General features: G+C 35.3%; 1 protein-coding gene and 1 long non-coding RNA gene across 2 annotated transcripts in view; one reads left to right on the forward strand and one right to left on the reverse strand.

Annotated features, from left to right (window-relative positions):
- Positions 1-1,216: 1,216 nt before the first annotated feature.
- On the forward strand, positions 1,217-9,144 carry LOC126822610 (uncharacterized). The gene is made up of 7 exons (XR_007680899.2): positions 1,217-1,375; positions 5,385-5,456; positions 6,447-6,500; positions 6,729-6,791; positions 7,036-7,119; positions 7,680-7,739; positions 8,377-9,144. It is a non-coding gene; the product is annotated as an uncharacterized LOC126822610 (long non-coding RNA).
- A 7,335-nt stretch (positions 9,145-16,479) lies between these two features.
- LOC126822574 (neurogenic locus notch homolog protein 1) overlaps positions 16,480-20,957 on the reverse strand; it is a 60,205-nt gene continuing 55,727 nt past the window's right edge. Inside the window, exon 13 of the mRNA XM_050551512.2 lies at positions 16,480-19,860. Coding sequence (XP_050407469.2) covers positions 19,664-19,860 — 197 coding nt within the window. The 3' untranslated portion in view covers positions 16,480-19,663. The remainder of the gene's footprint in view (positions 19,861-20,957) is intronic.

Genomic DNA, 20,957 nt, shown 5'->3' on the forward strand with positions numbered 1-20,957 from the left:
CATTTTTTAATTCCAGTATGAATAGCTGCAATGTATGATTTTCGGAATATATATTTAAATTCAGAGACATCGAAAACCATACAAAAGACATATTAAAGGTCACATGGGGAAAATGTCAGTTTATTACGATTAATTAAAATTCATCCATTTTGGATTTCATTTTTGTGGCAATTTGCAATTTCTACCATCATGGATTCTTGAAATTCATGTTACAAGTCATATCCAACAGGAATAAACGTTGACTAATATAATATCCGTCTTTTTGGATTCCATTTTGGCTACCATTTTGAATTGCTACCTTGTTGAATTTTTAAAATTAATATATGACAAATTTCTTGAAAATAATGCAAAAGGTTGGTGTTTCAAGATATTCACTGAGGCCTATTCTCGAAGATTGATTAAAATAAAATGACCTGTTTCAATCCATCCGTGGAATATAGCGCTTTCTAGAGAAGCTCGCATAGAAACAGAAGTTTAACCAGATACTATATGGCATTTGGACCAGGCATCTGTGTACAACAATTCTCTTTTACTGTATGATGAAATTCTATAGTATTCTACAGAAATATGGGGACTTGTAAGAAATAACGGCCCCAAATATTCTACAGTTTCTGTAATGCAAATCCTATAGGGTTTTTTCTACAGATTTATGGGAAATTGTCTATAGGAAAATACTATAGTATTTTATAGATGTTTTTATAGTGTTTTCTGTAGGAAATTCTACGGTTATGTATAGGAAGGAATACTGTAGCGAATATAAAGGGCTATAATAGCAAACTCGCTATTCATACCGAGATTGATGAAACACTATTTACATATTTACATAAAGCTTATCTAATTTAATATTATTGTAGAGAATGAAATAAAATAAACTTATCTTCATGTCATTAATCAAGTTTTATGAAATAATTAGACGTTACTAGTCATAGTCAACTATGTAAGATATTCCTCTCAACCAATAGTAATATTTGACTCCTCCCAATGGAAGTATCGGGTATGGACGAATATTGATTAAAATGCGTCGTAATCAATAGTCATCTATGTAAGATATTCCTGTCAACCAATAATATTATTTGACTCGATCCTCCCAGTAGAAGTATCGTGTATGGACGAATATTGATTTAAGTGTGTCGCAATCCTCTCAACCAATAGTAATATTTGACTCCTCCCAGCTGGAGTATTGACCATGGTCTATGGAAGCTATTTCTTATGAAAATCGATCGCTGTTGCCATCCGCCTGTCTATAAAAGATGATTCAGACAGAGTAGATATGAGATGTATTTAACTTCCAAGTTGAATTAATTAACCATGTATACTTTGATTCTGAATGTGGTAGCTGTTGCCTTGATGGCCTGTACTGTAAACAGCGAGCCGTGTAAGTATTACTATTTGCGCTCGATATTTTTTCAGAACATATTCATAATTTGCGATAAATCAAAACTGATACAGATGCACCACACGTAGTTGGCCATGTTTAGATATTTCTATTTCAAGTGTTAGATTAAAACCTAACCCGAATTCAATCCAAACTAATTTTGACCATGTTTGTCAAGTGGGATGCAACCCATTCGGGTTAGATAAATTATAAGGACCCGAACTAGCAATTATTCACCCATTGACTTCAGTGTTAAATGGCTGTAACATCACAGGCTGTACCCTTTTGCTCAATATTCCGTTGGTTCCAATCCACCCATATCCGCCATTATTTCAAATTATAAGACAATAATTTATATCGATATTTGATAACAAGCGAAATTGTCTTTATTAATTTAAAATCGTAACGTTTTGTCTCAAAAATGTTCTTCACAATGCAATTTCCAGGCAAGCGATTTCGTGAAATACACGAGTTATGTCCTTTGGTTACAACTTCAAAACTTTTGAAATGGAATGTTAACACAAAAACTTTACGATTTTAAATTGAAAATGACAATTTAGTATAAAGAACGGGTTATTATCAAATATCGATATATAACTTGGGTAAATCGTGCTACCCCAATGATTGCTTTACACGATGGCACCTTGCATCCCCACCCCTCCGCTATAATATCATCTGTATTACCCAAAACTGCTACGAAATTGCAAATTTGATCCCTTTTCTCCATTTTTAGAACAAAAAGCGAAACAAAAAATGCGGAAAATGAAAAAAATAAGGGAAAAATTGTCTATTATAACTCAAATTACAAGTCTCTTAGTCCATGGCAGGTCCATCTGCATAGTAGTAAATAGTACAACCCTATAATTAAACATATATTCCCTTGACTAGATAAACGTTAATATTTTATTATTTGTTTAAATCAAGTTTTACATATTACATGTTTAGCGACTCGTTAAATATTTACGAAACGTTTGAACTTAGATATAGAATGAATTACATGTATCGCTGTTAATATATCTACGTATTTCAAAAGCTGGCCTAGGATCGACTATAGTATTTATACTGACTGAGATATGGCCTTTTGAATCAGGGTTACTATATTCACATGTTTCAAAACTACTATTGTATGACTCGATTTTGGTATTCTAGTTTTATTCCTTCTAGTTATAAGAGAACATTATTCAAATTTGGGAATTTGGAAGAACTTTTCATGTAGATTAATAATCCACTCTCAGATTTGCTGAACAGGTACTGTCTACGATATATGGCGTGCATTAAGAGTCAAAAATGATATATATTTTAAGTTTCACACAAGTCTATTATAAAATATTCTGAGAGGGTTACCCGAGAACAACTGGTCCATTATAATACTAAATCAATGGCCAGCGAAATCTTTCTCTAGCCATTGCTATACTGTGACCGGAAACTTGGGAGCTTGTCTCTTCTTATCGTCCAATCAAATCTCTCCCGAATACAGTAGAATTAGGGGAATTTTCATGACTGGCCACTTAACGTGGTTATGGTTAAGGTTGAAACATTAGAACTGCTTACCTGTAAGAATTCGATAATATTTATCCATATTTGTAAAGAAAATCCATAAATTATTATTTCAAAGAAACACATGTCAAAAAATAACGCCCAGAAAACAGGAAGCCGGATTTCTATCCAGTTTGTTGAAACTCAATATCTAACCTGATAGTCCTTCATTTTGCTCCTGGGTCTTCACTAAAACTTTCCACAGTTGATTAAATGTTGTAACAGATGGTGAAAATATTGTTTTATCCAACAGATAAAATATACTCCTCTTGTGGCAATTAATCTATGTTTACGTTGTAACTGCCTCAGATATCCTCGTTTGTCAAACAATTAGTTTTTCAGCAATATTCTGCTATGTACTGGTTGATTGAGCGTAATAAATTAACGTTATATAGCCGCAATTAGCATTATACCTTTCTGTTAACATATGTAGAGCTCTGGTTAATCCCGATTGATTTTGTTACGTTGTTGATGCGACTAATGACCAGGAATATTTTGTTGGGAGAGAAATTTACGATGTTTGAGTAGGATTAGGTCTAAATCAAACGAAGTTTTCGATATTCAAGATATCATATCTCTGTCACTGTTTGAGATAGCACGATAAAATCAGGATGGATTAATGAACACATCGATGCCGCCAAATTGGCATATCGGAGACTTTCGGAATATTCGAAGGCCTTACTATTTTTCTCGCACATGAATATTTCTCTCTCCATTTTGAAATTAAACTAAAAATAGAATGTCCGTGTTAATCTCAGAAATTTCTGTCATTTTTAGTCACCTTGCTTATTAAAATTTCCAACCGTTTGGCCGCCATATTGGATTTTTTTTTTTTGTATAAACAATATTTTTATTCAGGATGTCTGAATGGGATTGGGGAACAGGCTTAGCCTATGTAAAACCCCAAATCGATACTGAGCTGCAGACTGAAACAATTCTTAGGAAGCCGACCTTGTATTTTAATGATTGTTGACCTTTACATATAAGATTACCTTGCCCTCTTCTAATAATTAATACAGAAAAGTTTGATTTGGAAGTATAACTTCTGGTTTTCATAAGAATTAGAAATGACTATTTTGTTTTTCCGTTTTATAACGTGGTGTATCTTGACTGTCGATGTGACTTGTAATGATGTGACGTTAGCGTATAATATAACCGTACAGCCCGCTATAAAGCTACCTGTATCAATAGAGGTTCAACGATACATGTACCCTCGAATATCGATATTCGTATGTAAAAATAATAAATTTAACACGGATCAATAATATTGAAAATGAATCAGTTTTTTACCCGCTTTCTCCAACATTTGTTAAAGTTTTTTATACGCCCACATTTTGTGTTGTGGACGTATACTGTGGTCGCTCCTGTCCGTGCGAATGTCCACCTGTCCGTTTGCATTTTGTTTGTGGATATCTACAGGTCACTATTTTTTTCCGATTTGACGAAATTTGAAATATAGGTTTATATCCCAACGATCTTGGTGCCTTTTGATATTAGCGCATATCTGACCATAATTTCATTGATTGTGATCCCTGATTGTACGAAATATCACGTGTTAGCTTGTGGACTTGTTTACAGGTCAAAATTTTTATTAGATGTATGACGAAAATTAAAATAATTATATTTTCATACCCTAACGATCTTGGTTCCTTTTGTTATTAACGCATGTCGGACCGTAAAATCCTGAATTATGGCCCCTGTCGCCGCTATCCGTCCAGATGCCCACCCGTTCACATATTGTTTGTGAACACTCAACCGATCACAGTCTGATTTTGACGGCAGTCTAAAGGGCAATGTTGGAGTACACTAATATTACATGTGATAGAACCGGTTAAATATAATATTAACAATGAATCACTGCTACTGCAGATACGTAACGGAGATCTGAAATAGCCGGACGTGATGCCTAAAATGGAAAACATGAGTTATCCTTATAATATAACTGACTGAGGTATAGAGAGCGATTACAGATAAACGGTCGATTTTCAACTCACTAAAAGACTGAGAAACAGAAATGGGGTTTAAGGTCCACTACTCGACAAAAACTAGGTCATTTCGGGACTAACATATGGTTCAATTTTATTCTATTAATTCACTTGCTTTAGTGCTGGGGGAAAACAGGAGGACCCGGAAAAATCCACGAGGTTGGACAGGTGGTCTTATTTCTTGTCAAGCGGGAAATCGAAATCACGCCACTCGACTCAGTAGCAGATCCTGCGATAACCATTCTTATTCAATCTCTAACAGGAATGATTCAATTCCGTTCAACATTGAAATTACATCATTATTTGTCCGTGAACCAAACTGATAGATCAAAGTGTTTTATATTCGAACTAGTAGAATATTTAGTATCATTTGTTTATTTCTTGATTAAATATTGTCCATGGCGTAATGATTTCTTCAATCGGGAATATATCACATATTTAAATAAGTGTTTATTTACGATATTACCAATATTATAATTATTTTACAGTGAGAGTATGTAACGTGACCGAGTGTACGAATTCAGGGAGACAGTGTGTCCTATACAGATGTGTGACCGATGGTAAGATACCTATATAGTCTTCTATCAGCTATATTTATTACCAATCCAGTTATTATCCACTCAAATAACTATGATCTTGAAAATTACTGATAAAATTAAAATTCCATCATATAATATGTCGATTAATGTACAAATGAACTAGACATTTTCCGTGGCTTTGTAAAATTTTACATAATCGTTTTTAAAATGGCTAAATAGTTAAAGAAATATATCGTTAATAATTTTCCCTCCACTAAAATAAGTAATTAGTCAATCTTCATTACCTGTAATTTCCGTGGATTGCTTTGTCAAACATAATCGTTTTTAAAATGGCTAAATAGTTAAAGAAATATATCGTTAATAATTTTTCCCTCCACTAAAATAAGTAATTTGTCAATCTTCATTACCTGTAATTTGTTTAGATTCAGATTGTGACTGTGATGGTGTAGTATCTATTAATGGTACTTGTGTAGACAGAATCAAGTATAACATGTTACCTGTCTGTTGATTAATGTATAAAATACAAATAGTTATATGTCATTAGACCATTACCCTCTAACTTTATAATTCAAGTTCAAACGATCACCAATTATAATAAAATTATTGAAACTGTCTCGGTAATAGTTTTATCAAACCCGTTAGAATATTTATATAAAAAAATTATTATTGTCTAAACGTTTTCAGTTTGGTAATAAAAGTCTTAATTGTGGTAAATACTATGAAACTGTAAGACTTCCCGTGTTCACAAGGTTTAAAAACAACATCACTAATTTCTTAACAATTTCACGAAACAGTCTGAAAACAGGGGATGGCCATCTTTAATATGTTGATCACATCAGTTGCAGCACAATCCATGAACTACTGTAATAGTAAGTGCAGGAGGAACGCACTACAAGATAAACCTGTCGACAAGAAACAGTCAGCACCCTCAAATGGTTAACCGACATATCACAATACGTTAATATGGCGTTCTATTTATAAACTCTATTATATATATGTTTTATTTTTCAGGTAGACATTGTAATGTTGTTATAGATGACATGTTTAATTACTGTTATGATAAGGGTATGTTGTTTATTTTACTAACTTACAATATTATTTAATTTGACAATATCTAGTTGAGCTACTATCTTTTACTTGAACTGGTTAGATATATATATATGATGATATACACTGTTTATTTAATATCTATGTAACAGCCCATATCTATATTCATGCTTTGGGCTAGACGAGAGAAACTATAAATAAATCAGACAACTATTGTACTAGCGTCCAACAATCTAAATGTTTCAGGTGAACAATGTGGGGAAGGATTCTGTACTAAAGGTACAGGATGTAAAAACAACACGTGCTTGAGTAAGTATAATATACATGTAGATAAATGTTATTTAAAACGTCTATTTATATAATCAATGCTGTTCTACTTGATCATTTGTATGCACTTAGCAGGATATACATAATGCCTTAACAAGGGGAACACCTGGTAACACTATCCTATGTTGAATGATTTGTTAGATTTTTATCAATCTGATCACATTTCTCTTATCTTATGAAAGTAATCTTAAACACAATTCTATATTGTTAATTATATTTATTATAGTTAAAGCAGGCTGTGGTTGGAAGGCTGATGATACCCCTTGTTGGTTTGCTGCTAATGCCCATTGTTCAGATGGTGTTTGTCTCAGTAAATATGATTTATATAATAGACAGTCATTTATACAAACCCGATGTATTTATTAATAGATACAATTTCTAGAAATTGTTAGGAGTATAACTGTTGGAGATATGACCACCATGTACCTGATAGCCAGGATAGTATCCAGCTAAGTATTGGCCAATATTTGACTTGAATTATTTTCACCTGATCTATATTCAGATAGAGGGTGGGGTGGGGTGGGTGGGGTGGTGGTGTGCGAGTGGTCTAAGGCCAGGTACCCCTATTATAGCTTCCATCATAAGTCTAATCCCCAACTTGTAATAAACGTTTGAATAAAGGGTCTAATCAATAGTGTTGAGGGATTGTTATAAACCCCTACTTCTACATCTGTTGATAGATAGTTAGATATTGTTGTGTGTAATAATTACTTATTGTTATAGTACCGTGTAGTGAAGACAGGGATTGTTGATAGATAGTTAGATATTAATAATATATCACCTATTGTTATAGTATCATGTAGTGAAGACAGTGATTGTTGATAGATAGTTAGATATTGTTGTGTAATGATATATTATTTATTTTTATAGTATCATGTAGTGTAGACAGGGGGTGTTTTGGTGGGCCATGTATCGATGGAGTCTGTGCACGTAAATAATCACTATTCTATTTATAATCACCTATCAATATCACCCAATATGTATATATAAACACGTTTAACCTCTATATTTGAATAAGATAAAAGATTCAAGCAACCCTCGTCATGAGAACAAACAACAAGTTATGACTTTATAAGTATATTCACCTAATAATGTTATTAATCGTCTACCATGGTGTACGATAGGGTTACATTGTCTTTTCACAAACATTCATTACTTTAATGTGCCTGATGCTAATCATAGTGGGGGTGGGGTGTGAACCATATCTCAAACATATGGATAGGATTCAGAATGGCAGTGATGTTGGAAACATAGACATCTTTTTTTACATCTAGTAAACTCAATTCAGAGAGACTTAAGCTTGGACATAATGACGTAATAACATGTCACGTTGTTTGTCAGTAAACTCATACATAAACTCTCTGATCAACGTAGGGATTATTCGGCCATCTTATCAAGATGACGTCGTCAAAGAAACCTTTTAATCCATTAAACTAATTAAGTCACTTGTTTTACTTGATGTTGTAAAACTAACATATAGCGTTTCCCACGAATCTTATTTCCATATATAAATTTATTTTATGACTTGTTTATTGATAATATATAAACAATGTTTTGTATATTTCAGGTTTTAAATGTGGAGATTCGTTTTGTTTAGGCTTGTAATATTTGACCACTTCTTTTAAATAAATGAATGCTATTTAGTTCTTTCTTTATAAATTATAATTCTAAGCCAACAATATATTGATCTAAACCAATAACTACAACATATTCATCAGTATTTCTTCATAAAAACAAGATAAACCAAGATTTCAAAATGTAACCCAGATTGAAAATAAATAGTTTGTTCTTTCTTTGTTGTTCATTTTGTTTACCTCGTGTTACTGTGTTTGTCCGTCATCCATGTTATATTCCGTATTTTGTTAACCTTAATTAGGCGATTAGTAGAAGAAACAACAGCTGCACGGGCAAAATTTCACACACTATACACCGCTTTATACCGATTCACGCAGAACAGTTTAAAACCCCACTTCATTTTGAAACATCTCGTGAACAAGTGTCACGATTTGCCATAATCAACCCAGCCCTATCCTGCAAGATACATAAAGATGGCGTTACTCCTTCTTGGGCTTCCAGATTATAAAGATGGTGATGTAATGATTTAAACAACCAATACGAGGGCTGGCTGAACAGTTTTAAACCTGTCTCTGTGAAAGATTTGTACAAAGTCGACGCTTTCCGTTTATTTTTCTACATAGTCCCCTTCGAGGTGCACACAATATTGGCGACGATATCCACCCTAAAAAAAAAGTCGTTCACAGCTGACATAATAAATGGTTGTTTAAATCATTACATCACCATCTTTATAATCTGGAAGCCCAAGAAGGAGTAACGCCATCTTTATGTATCTTGCAGGATAGGGCTGGGTTGATTATGGCAAATCGTGACACTTGTTCACGAGATGTTTCAAAATGAAGTGGGGTTTTAAACTGTTCTGCGTGAATCGGTATAAAGTGGTGTATAGTGTGTGAAATTTTGCCCGTGCAGCTGTTTTTCCTTCTACTAATCGCCTAATTAAGGTTAACAAAATACGGAATATAACATGGATGACGGACAAACACAGTAACACGAGGTAAACAAAATGAACAACAAAGAAAGAACAAACTATTTATTTTATCTGTCTAGGTTCCCCGCCGTTATGTCATTTGTGCGCATTGTATGCCATTCGGAACTGACTAGGTTTCGTATGTGATCAGATATTATGTAATTATTTTTGTATTATTCTTGTATTGCGTGCCATTGAAAAAGATATGAAATAATCTTTTCGTCGCGTTATGGTCCACGCGATTCTAGTCAGGCCCAGGGCCCCACCCCGGTTAAGCTGGGCTTTGATCCAACCCACGTGGTGTGGGGTGGAAAGTTTTATTTCACTGGCTGGGGTAGGGTTGGGGCACTATGAGAGTGTAAGTCATCTTTTACTGAAATACCGGACTTGTAATATTCATGCTATATGTAAATGCCAATCTGCATTAGGCAAAGGGGGTGGGCCACACAGTACGCTATTCTTTATTAAATGTCTGTCTGTTGTACTTTTGTAAGAGAAATAAAATTGCCAATTCAATTCTAATAGTTGTTTATTGCATTGGGTTTCCTTCTTTTAAGTCAATTACAACATCACATAGTGGAAGGGATTAACTACATTATACAAAAAGACAATCATAAGAAACCTGGAAATATTTAAACTATCAATGGACAAAATTCTATGTATGATACTTGAGACTATCCGGCAAAAAATTCAATAAGGGGAGTCTTTATCATACAAGGGATCGGGTAATCGAGACTGTAACCACATGGCATGAATGCATAAAATGTACTGACCTACATTATTAAATTATTTGGCGTTTCTACTTTCACTTTGTTGTCCAAATAAGATGAATTGAATGGCGTTGGCAAGTTATTGTTTGGCGTAAGACAGTTTTTCTCGTATTTTATTTAGAGCAAAAGTACATCTAATTAGTAAAATAATATGTACCTGATCAGACATAATAATTGTGTAGCAATAATATTTTTAGTTAGCTGATAGTAGTGATAGTGAAAAAACTTCGATCAGTCAGGAGGTAATTTGTAGTTGACTGGCTAACCGGATGTGGACAATTTGTTGTTCATCCAGGGGTGTTGCTTTCATCCATAAATCGTGTATTTCTTTACGTAATCTAACTGGTGATAAATTTGACAGTTTTGAATATCTTAATTCCAATGTATCTATATCCAATAATTTAATTCGGTGCATTATTATTTATCGTGCTCCATCAAAATCTGAACAAATCTTCTTTGATGAATATTTTAATTTTTTAGAAAAGATTAGTGGTGCGAATGAATTATTAATTCTTGGAGATTTCAATTTCCATGTGGACAGCCTATTAAGCACGTCTGCTAATCAGTTTAAAGACATGTTAAATAACCAGTCGTTTAAACAACATGTGCAAGTACCAGCTCATAATCGCAGACACACACTAGACATAGTGATAACAAGAGAAGACGGTCCACTTGTGTTAGATGATGTTGACGTTTTTGATGAACTCATTTCTGACCATTTCCCAGTGAAATTTAAATTATCAGTCCGAAAATCGGACTTTGAAACCAAATCAATAACTTACAGGAAGCTTAAGAATATAACGTCCGATCAGATTGTGAATGAACTTGATAACACCGAATTGTTTAATATTCATCTTCTCAGTGACGTTAATACTAAAGCCCATAGCTATTTCAGAATAAGGGGATCACGGTGCTTAAGTGGGTAAGACGCCGGCTCGCTAGCCTGCATTGGCCGAGAAAGTGCATCTAGATTTTCCGACGTGGTTCCCCCTTGTCAGTGATGCAGGACAGAGGGAATGACAAGGACAGCTGTCTAGTCGTTCGAATGGGACGAAAAAGCGAGATCCCGTGTACACATTGGCGTGCACGTAAATGATCCTTTGGCAGTTGGAATTTGATATAAGAGTAGGCCGTAGTGCCGCTGTCCGGGCACAATTTCCTCATAGCACACTGTATGGCGTATGCCCGTCTTCATTAGCCTAGTCGGAGCAGAACAGTGGGACGTTAAACCCCATTTAATTTCGTTTCTATTTTACAATACTTTACGAAACACTTGACAACCTTGCCCCGTTACAAACAAAGACAATAAGACTTCGTCCAAATTCGGCCTGGTTTAAAAATGATATCCTTGAAGCCAAGAAACTTCGTAATAAAGCAGAACGTAAGTGGCGCGAAACAAATCTCACAATACATGAACAGATATTTAAATGCAAAAGGAATACAGTAAATCATTTAATACACAAGGCTAAAAAGTCCTACTACTCGGATAAAATAGAGACTGGTCAAAACACACAAAAAGAGTTATTCAGAGTAATAAGGTACGCTTCTTGATCAATATTATGGCGTCGCTAAGCTTCCAGAAACTGTGTCTGTACAGGAACTCCCAGAGAACTAATCTGCTTACTTTTCCCAGAAGATTGTAAAGATTCGTGAAGGGTTGGTTACTGAGATCAGCGGACACGTCTATCATAAGGATTTGTCTTCTGAAGTTCCAACTCTCTCTCATTTCCAACACGTGTCTGTGGTATAAAGTTATAAAGCAATCTTCATCAAAATCATGTTCACTTGACCCCCTCCCGACAATATTATTAAAAGAATGCCTACCAACCATTGTACCCATATATTATAAACACTTGTATTTGTGGAAACACTGTTCCTGACGATTTCAAAACCGCAATCATCTTCCAACTAATAAAGAAAATCAACTTAGATCAGAATCTGGAGAAAACTTACAGACCGGTATCAAATCTGAGTTTCCTATCTAAAATCTTAGAACGCGTTATATAGCAAGCCATCTCACATCCCATATCAGTGACAATAATCTAATGGAAGAGGTTCTGAGTGCTTGGAGGAAGTTTCATAGCACCGAGACTGCTATTATTCGGGTACACAATGATATCAACATGAGTTTAGACCGTCGTGAATGTGTGCTTCTAGTTCTCTTAAATTTATCCGCGGTTTTTGACTCTGTAGACCACGATATCTTGCTTCACAGGCTACAATCTGATTTTGGTGTTACTGAAAACGCTCTGATTCTGTTACGCTCTTATGTTACTAACAGCTCACAAAGTGTTGTAGTGAACGGAATATCTTCTAGCCCTTCTGTTCTGGCTTCCGGTGTACCACAAGGGCCCGTCCTCGGACCGATCTTGTTTAGTTTATACACTAAACCACTTTGCCTCATAGTAAGACATCATGGATTATTATTTCATCTATATGCGGATGATACGCAGTTGTACATTTCGTTCAACCCTATTAAAAGTAACTCCGACATTTCCAAGCTGAGTATTGAAACTTGTATTGCGGACATTAAAATCTGGATGAACAACAAATGTTTGAAACTTAATGCAGATAAGACTGAGTATTTGGTTATTGAGTCGTCTTTGAACAGGAAAAAGTTAAACTTTGATCTATCAATATAAGCAGGAGACATCTGCATTGTCCCTTCTCAGTCATCCCGAAAAATTGGTGTAATTCTTCTTTGGAAAATCACATAAACAATATATGTAAAATATGTTATTTTAATTTAAGAAACATAGCTAAAATATGTAAATTCATTAGTTAATTCGCGTATTGATTCTTTTAATTCTTTCCTCTGCGGTGCACCCCTCAAACATCTTGAAAAACTGCAAAAAATACAAAACTCAGCTGCTCGCCTTATTTCTAGAATAGTATACAGGGATCATATCACACCTATTCTATATAATATGCACTGGCTTCCTATAATTTTCAGAATTAAATGTAATATTTTATTATTAGTTTTTTAAATGTATAAATAGTATTGCACCTAGTTATCTCAGTAATCATTAAATAAACCAGAACTTGATTACCCAATCAACAATCTTAACCCCGTTGATTAATTGTTAAGTCAGGTGGAATGTATATACGAGTACAGCATTACACATTTGTAACAATTGTTATAAACATGTGCAATTTCGTTAATTTTAAAATAAAACATCGTCCATTAAACATGCATTATGCAAGAGCTAAATCTGCCTATTTCAGGTCTTTCTTTAGGCCTGAAATGTTATCTAAATTATTAATTAGACATTAATTAACCTATCCAGGCCGTAATCAACTCTAGATGGCAGCGCTAGCCTACGATCTTTAGTGGATTACTGCATAACTTTCCAACGCGATTAAACGATTAAATGGGTAATCGAGACTATGCTGTTTATCGTGCTGACTTTAGTAATGATGAGCGAGGCTTATGGGAATTTCAGTCGCTTAGTTCTCGGTTCATAGTGGATCAATTTGAATGAAATTTTCACCAAATTGCCTTTACATTATCTAGTTTTTAACTATTATAGTGAGAACTGCCAACTCGTTACCGAATCTCCCATAATGTATCTTTAAGTAAATATGGAATAACTTAATCCTTGACATGAAAAAATATGGGCTTTAACATCCATTCGACACAAACTAGGTCATTTCGGGTCTATTTTTCAATAATTCGCATGCGCGTATAGATGTCCTTAGCAGTGGGAGGAAACTTGAGACCGTGTTCATTTTCGTGGTAATCACATCGCCGCGACATCGTCACCTGTGGATATATACCGTAGAATAATTAAAATTTTCGAAGAATCGGTAAAATTTTGACAAGAGGATTTTTTTTTCAAAGGCGCCTCGTTTGGAACCGTTAATAAGTTATTAAAAGACAGATATAAAGATAAATTCGTGTGCTTTCATGACATATTATACTTAAATGATTTTCTACAGGACCGCGTGCACTTGTAGACAGCGTGTTATTGTACTAAAATCACCAGGATGAAGAAATATAGTAGGCCACGAGACCGTTAAATGAACATTTTTAAATGAACCCCTAAAATACTCTTTCATTTGGATGTTTGGCGGTTTATTTTATTTTAATGCATTTTAAATCTTTGTTAATTTATTTTAAAACTATTTTTATTTTATGTTATGTTATATATTGATATGTTTTTAACGTGTAATATTGTATGAATAAACTATAGCAGGGGCATCTATAATAACCTGTTTTAACTTCGTCGTCTTGGAAACAAACTGCAAAGCCCAACAACATTATTTATCTGAATAGCAATCTAAAATCTATTTATCAGTTGTAAAGGGAGATACTGTGTAAATATTTTAATTTTCTGCAAATTATCGAATATTCGTTGCAATTACATGTATACTATTCAAAAAAAGTAGGGGATATTTGATTTTTAAGTGTTATTAAAGTCACCTAATGAAACTGACGAAGAAACAAATGACAAAATGAAATGAAGTTCACATTCATCGATTTATTCCAAATGATCGTTAGATTAAGTAAGGCACAGACTGACCATTATAAGGGTAAAATGATACCCGGGGTCAAACAGCAAAGTTACCACAGCATCACAACCAAGTCAGTAACGGGTAAATCCTCCTCTGTTTGCCAAACAAGCATTGATCCGACGTGGCATACTCCTAATGAGACGTCTAAGGTCATTTTGGTCCAGATTGTCCCATTCCTGTTGCAACGCAGCAGCAAGTTCTTGGACATTGGCAGGACGTTGTTGACGTTGACGTAACCTCTGTCCAAGCATGTCCCAGACATGCTCGATGGGAGAGAGGTCGGGACTCAGTGCTGGCCAAGGTAATGTGGTGATGTTCTGTTGTTGGAGGTAACCTGTAACGATCCTGGCTCTGTGACATCTTGCGTTGTCATCCTGGAAGATGAAACGGCGGCCATGACGTCGTGCGAACGGCACAACATGGACTGCCAAGATGTTGTCCCGGTAGTACTGGCCTGTAACACGCCCTGCAACAACATGTAAAGCCGTTCTTCCAGCAACAGTGATGCCTCCCCACACCATAACAGAACCACCCCCAAATCGATCATGTCCGATGACGCTAACGTCTTGGAAGCGCTCGTTTCGACGACGCCACACCCTCCTACGTCTGTCCAAAAAATCAACAGTGAACCTTGACTCATCTGAAAACATCACATTGCTCCAGCGTCGATTATCCCAGTGTTGACGATCCCTACACCAACGACGTCTTGCCTGAATGGGATGATCTCTCAAACAAGGGATCACGCGAGGACGTCGGGCGCGAAGGTGACCCGTATGCAGTCGATTCCGAATCGGCTGGCCACTCACTCTCACACCAGTGTCTGTTTGAAGACGAGCGCTGATCTGATTTGTTGTGATGACACGATTTCTCAAGGCCAAGGTACGGATAAATCGATCCTAGGCTTGAGTTGTCGCCCTTGGTCGACCTGAGCGTGGTCTGTCCTGTACAGATTGTGTATCACGGTATCTGGACCATAGCCTGCTTATGACAGACTGAGAAACATTCATCGTCCGCGCCACAACCGCCAAGGGCACGTAACCTTTCATTTTGGGTAAGCCGACGCATATCAAAATTTGTTTTCTGGTCACTAAAACAATTAAACTGATGTTTCCACCCTGGAATTCAATGCCACAATGACTGTAACATTCAAAGTCAGAGTCGTGCAAATCTTGGGTTGGACCCCCATGATGATCCCAAGCATCACCTGCATTCCATGCGGTAGCTATTGGTGCGTTTGGGCGTCACATGTAACTGGAAATGTTTCTTCTGTTAGGTTCTATAGTGACTTTGTTCGTAGTCATTTGCATATTTTAGTATTATGCCCCCAAAATCAAATATCCCCTACTTTTTTTGAATAGTATATTATACTGATGTGCTGCTAATTGGCGATATTAGGTTTGTATGTTATAATATTGGGTAGTATTTTAGGTAGTATTGAGTTAGGTGATATAGGGGGGGGGGGGATGGAACAGCCAGACATCGTTAATCACATTTTAAGTACATTTCCAACGATATATCTCACTATTTCTGAAACCAATCAAGTAATATAGTAATTTTGCACCATTATGTTGTAGTATTGGGTAGTATGTAGTCATATTGGAGTGGTATTCTGGTGGTATTCGGTAGAATTGGGTAAATCGTCCCGCCGCACTGTATGGCGTATGCCCGCCTTCATAAGACCAGTCGGGGCAGAAAAGTTGGACGTTAAACCCCATTTCATTTCTTTTATGTGCGTGCCAATGTTAACGCATGTGGATCTTGATTTCCGTACAATCCGTACGACTAAGCAACCGTTCCAACGAATATCAGAACCTTGAAATCAATAAAACAAAGTCATCGATTTGAATTGGTATAAAAAATACAAATTTTATTTTCATTTATTTGAATCATTAATTCCATCAAATATACAGAACATTTCTTAAAACGGAAAACAGAACACAAACATAATATTATAAAAAAATCCCCCAAATTATTCACAAACAAACACGAGACATTTGACAAGGAACATTTTCTTGAAAACTTAGAAAAATAATTTTTACTAATTAAAAATATGAATAAGCTACTAGAAAAACGATTTTTGACATAACAATTTTTTTAAAATTAATTTTCATTGATTAAGCTTAAATTAGAAATAGTACTGAGCATTCCGATTACAATACAGATCTATATTTCGTTTCGGTTTTTTTAAACTTTCGATGGTCTACACTTTACGAAAATCTGACCGTTTGTAGCGATAGGTCGCGTCAGAGGTCATACGATCGGCTTTTGACCCTATGACGTCAAACATTTGATTAACTACAGTTCCGTGCAAAACACGCCTAAAGCTCGCCGTAACAGACCGTTTCATTAGCTAATAGCTCACATCATTCAGAACACGTCAATCATAACAACTTTTCAAGATCCTAATGTAGTAATGACAAGTAAAACGAAATTTTGAACTATAAAAACGAAACGAAATAGGATCTGTGTTTTAATCAGATTGAGTAATGAGCTGTTAGAAAAAACATATTTGATATTTGACAGAAAACAATTTCTTTGAAATTGATTTTTTTGTATTAAATCGGCCTAAATTCAAAATATAAATAAGCTACTAGAATAATTATTGTTTCTAAAGTTCCAAGTTTTTTTTCTTGGCATGCAGTGAAAATTATGAAACATTTGACAGAGCATTTCCTTGAAAAATAGAAAATAATAATGCCCCTTTAATTACAAACGTAAAGCCAAATGATACGCTTGCCTGTGATATCACCCACGGTGGAAGAGAACGTAATTAAGCCCCATGAACGAACGAACGCTGCTATATGAATTTCCCGATTTGTTGACTATATGAAATACCATCAATTAGGTGGCTACACCTTGTCTGCGATATCACCCACGATGGAAGCGGAGGGTAAGTTGAACAAACGCTGACTATATGAATTTCTCGATTTAGTTGTGACTATATGAACTTCTCGGACTAAATGAGAAGAGCTATCAGATATTCCAGTAAGTGAAGTGTTTGAATTTTAAATGGCATTATTACCACGATTTGTTTGTAATGAAAATGAAAAGAACACAATAATAATTTACAATGGGAGACAAAAATATTGAACACATGACTTAAAGTTTTCAAATCGTTACGGTTAGTTAATTTAACAGATTATAGTATTACTAGTGATAAACCGAATCGAGTAGTCTTGGTAAGAACGTATTATGACCTGGGAACTGGGCATGGCGTTAAGAAAGCTATCTTGGAATTGTGACGTCATAGAAACATCAATGAAAATTATTCAAGGAACTAGCTTGCCAAGTTTCATATCGATCGGAATGAAATTGGCGGAATCTTAGTCTTTTTTTTCGAAGAGGGTTATAAACCTGCAGCTAACATTTCTAGCTTGCGTAGAAACACACTTCCGCTACATGGTCCTGATAACTAAACAAACTATACATTTTGGGAAAGCATATAACATCAGGAACACAAATCCGAAAGTTCCAAGAAAAATGTTTGCAATAACTCGATTTAAGGTTTGATGAAAATGGTCACAACTAATAATTCTGAGGGTTCCAAAATTCCGTGTTTCCCCTAGTCCTTTATGTTTTCGGCATTTTTGTTTAAATTCAACCAATACCCTATTCTTTACCAAGGACGGAGCCATCGGGTGTTTTCACCAATATTTAATTTTTTGTGCCAACTTCACAATTGTTAGTACACATATAGCATTTACTTGACAATTATGACGATTTTCATCAGCCCTTAAAACGAGTTATTGCAAACATTATCCTTGGAACTCTCGGATCTGTGTTTCGAGTGGGATAAGCTTTCCATAAATGTATAGTTTGTTTAGTTACGAAGGCCATGTAGCGGAATTTCACACTAGAAATTCTGGCTGCAGGCCTATAACCCACAAAAAGAACAACGGCTACAAGAAGAACGACAACAACGAGCGACGCCCAGGTCCATGACATTGGTTAGAGAGAAACATACAATTATTAACATCGAAACAAACGAAATAATTAGACAAAACGAAACGAAAAGTTACAAAGTGAAATAATATATATATATATAAACCCCCATCTGTACATAGTTTATGTACATATATATTTATGCTTATTTAAATAAGTTGTTTTTTATCTCTTGAAAACGGTTGTTATGCTTATATATAAAAGAATAAAATAGAACATTACCAGGTTATAAATACAATAAGCCATCATCTACTCGATTCACCTTTACAGAACAAGTTTAGACTTTGTCGGTGTCACGGTTTGGCTTGGTACTCGGTTTGACTTGGCTCCTTGTGGATATGGAAAGACAAGACTGCCAAAAATAAAGGAACGTCACCAAGCTTAAGATCGAGTCAAACCGTAGCAAACATTAAAGGAATGCGCATCAGGGTTTTGTTTGGTACCCGGTTTGAGTTGGTTCCTTCTGAATATGGGAAGGCAAGACTGCCAAAAATAAAGGAACGCCGCCAAGCTTAAGATCGAATCAAACCGTGACACCATCATGCGTAACCATTACAGGAAGTTCGTGATCCTGTTGTCCATGATTCGTAGATCAGTCGTACTCCCTAAAACAGCACCGACAGAACACGGCGTACACAACGATCAACATTTCACTCTATTAGAGTGGTGTTCCAGTTGTTTGCTCAGTGAATCGAGCGAGTTCCGGCGTGACAATCGGAATGCCTCGTCTATTTTCGTCATACTTTTCTATAAAATGATCGACAAAGTTTAGATTGTGAAATTGCATACCAAACGAGAAGACCAGTAAAATGATAAATATTCTAGAAAAAAAACCCCTCGAAAGTTTATAACTCCACGCATTTTAAATATAAATATACATTTTGATACAAGCCTAAGGAATTATTAAATTGTGGGTTTAAAACACAATTTACTCCATTTTCACAATTAATTGTCACCGAGAAGTAAGTCTTTTCATCTTGTCCTAATATTATACACTATATTATAACATATTATTTAATTTTATGAGGTTGAAAGACTAAATTCATAAAACCAGTATTATTATTATCTTCTGGAACTTGAAACTATTTTTTATACACTGGATAATCGATGCATCCAGCACTGGTCCACCAGTCACACACCTTCAGTCGTTCGTTATAATGCAGATTTGCTGGACATTCCTTCACAAACGGGGTACCATGGGCGCAGTGTATCCACAGGGTGCACGAAATCGGATGTGGAAAATGACCATAAGGCGTCACGCAGTTGTGATTTACTCTTTCTGAAAAAAGAGACGAAATGGTAAGAATTAGAGACGATATATGACAACAGAATAAAATGAAAGTAAACAAGCCACGCCATCTTGAATATAGTTGCTGATGATTGCCTATTGGTTGACATCTTTTGACGAGTCTGCTGCATAACGCGCGCATGTTCCAATATGTGCCTGTCAGATTTGCTGCATTGTATTTAACCTGGTCTTTCAAAAGACCACGTTTTTCACTTGTTTGACTGCCGCAAATCAATTGATCGATTTTGTAAAACCAAAATAAATATTAAAACAACTGACAAGTAATAAAAAGAATGACAAAGAAAGGAAACTTACTTCACTTACATCAAATCTCAATATCTGACCTTGCCGACTCCAATAAAAAAACCTTACCCTAAGGAACTAAAGCCTTAGATATACACCTTGTAAATAATATGAAGCTGCCCTTTAGGGGATCAAACATTGTATATATATAGACCAAGTACGGAAGCCTTATCATGACAACAAAATAATAAAAACTAAGGATCCTGAATTCCTGAACTAATTTCTCTTTAAGAGTAAACTAGACTATCATACTCATGCACTAACTATAACACGTGATATTATCTGCAGATATTGTAATAAGGATACCTCTATATACGACCAACTTCTAGTCTACATCCTTTGTAAATACCTCTAGACTAAGACCACCTCTCAATACCGACCGCGTATATAAGTGGTTAACATAGCCATTCCAAGTTCCGATTTTCCGATTCTTTATTTCCTTTTCAACTCGGAACTCGGAATGCGCCTTCAATATATTTTTATAAAATGAACTTGATAACCATTCCGTCAATCCACACAAACAATAAAAAATGACCGACCTACCTTTTACGATTTCGACCGACTTAGAAAAGATACAAATAAAAAGGTGCTGTGCATGTGCAAAAAGAAATTAAATTTCTACATGAAATCTAGGATGATAAAATATCACGGTTGAAGCTAGGTGCAATAATACTGATATCTAACTAATCTGTAAATCCTAATATCAATGCTCGATATGATAAAGGAGTACGGCCTCTCCATACAGTAAGAAGATTTTGGCTTCTCGATACTAGATGAAGATTTCG

Source organism: Patella vulgata, chromosome 5 (genome assembly GCF_932274485.2).
Source record: "Patella vulgata chromosome 5, xgPatVulg1.2, whole genome shotgun sequence".
NCBI lineage: Eukaryota > Metazoa > Mollusca > Gastropoda > Patellidae > Patella > Patella vulgata.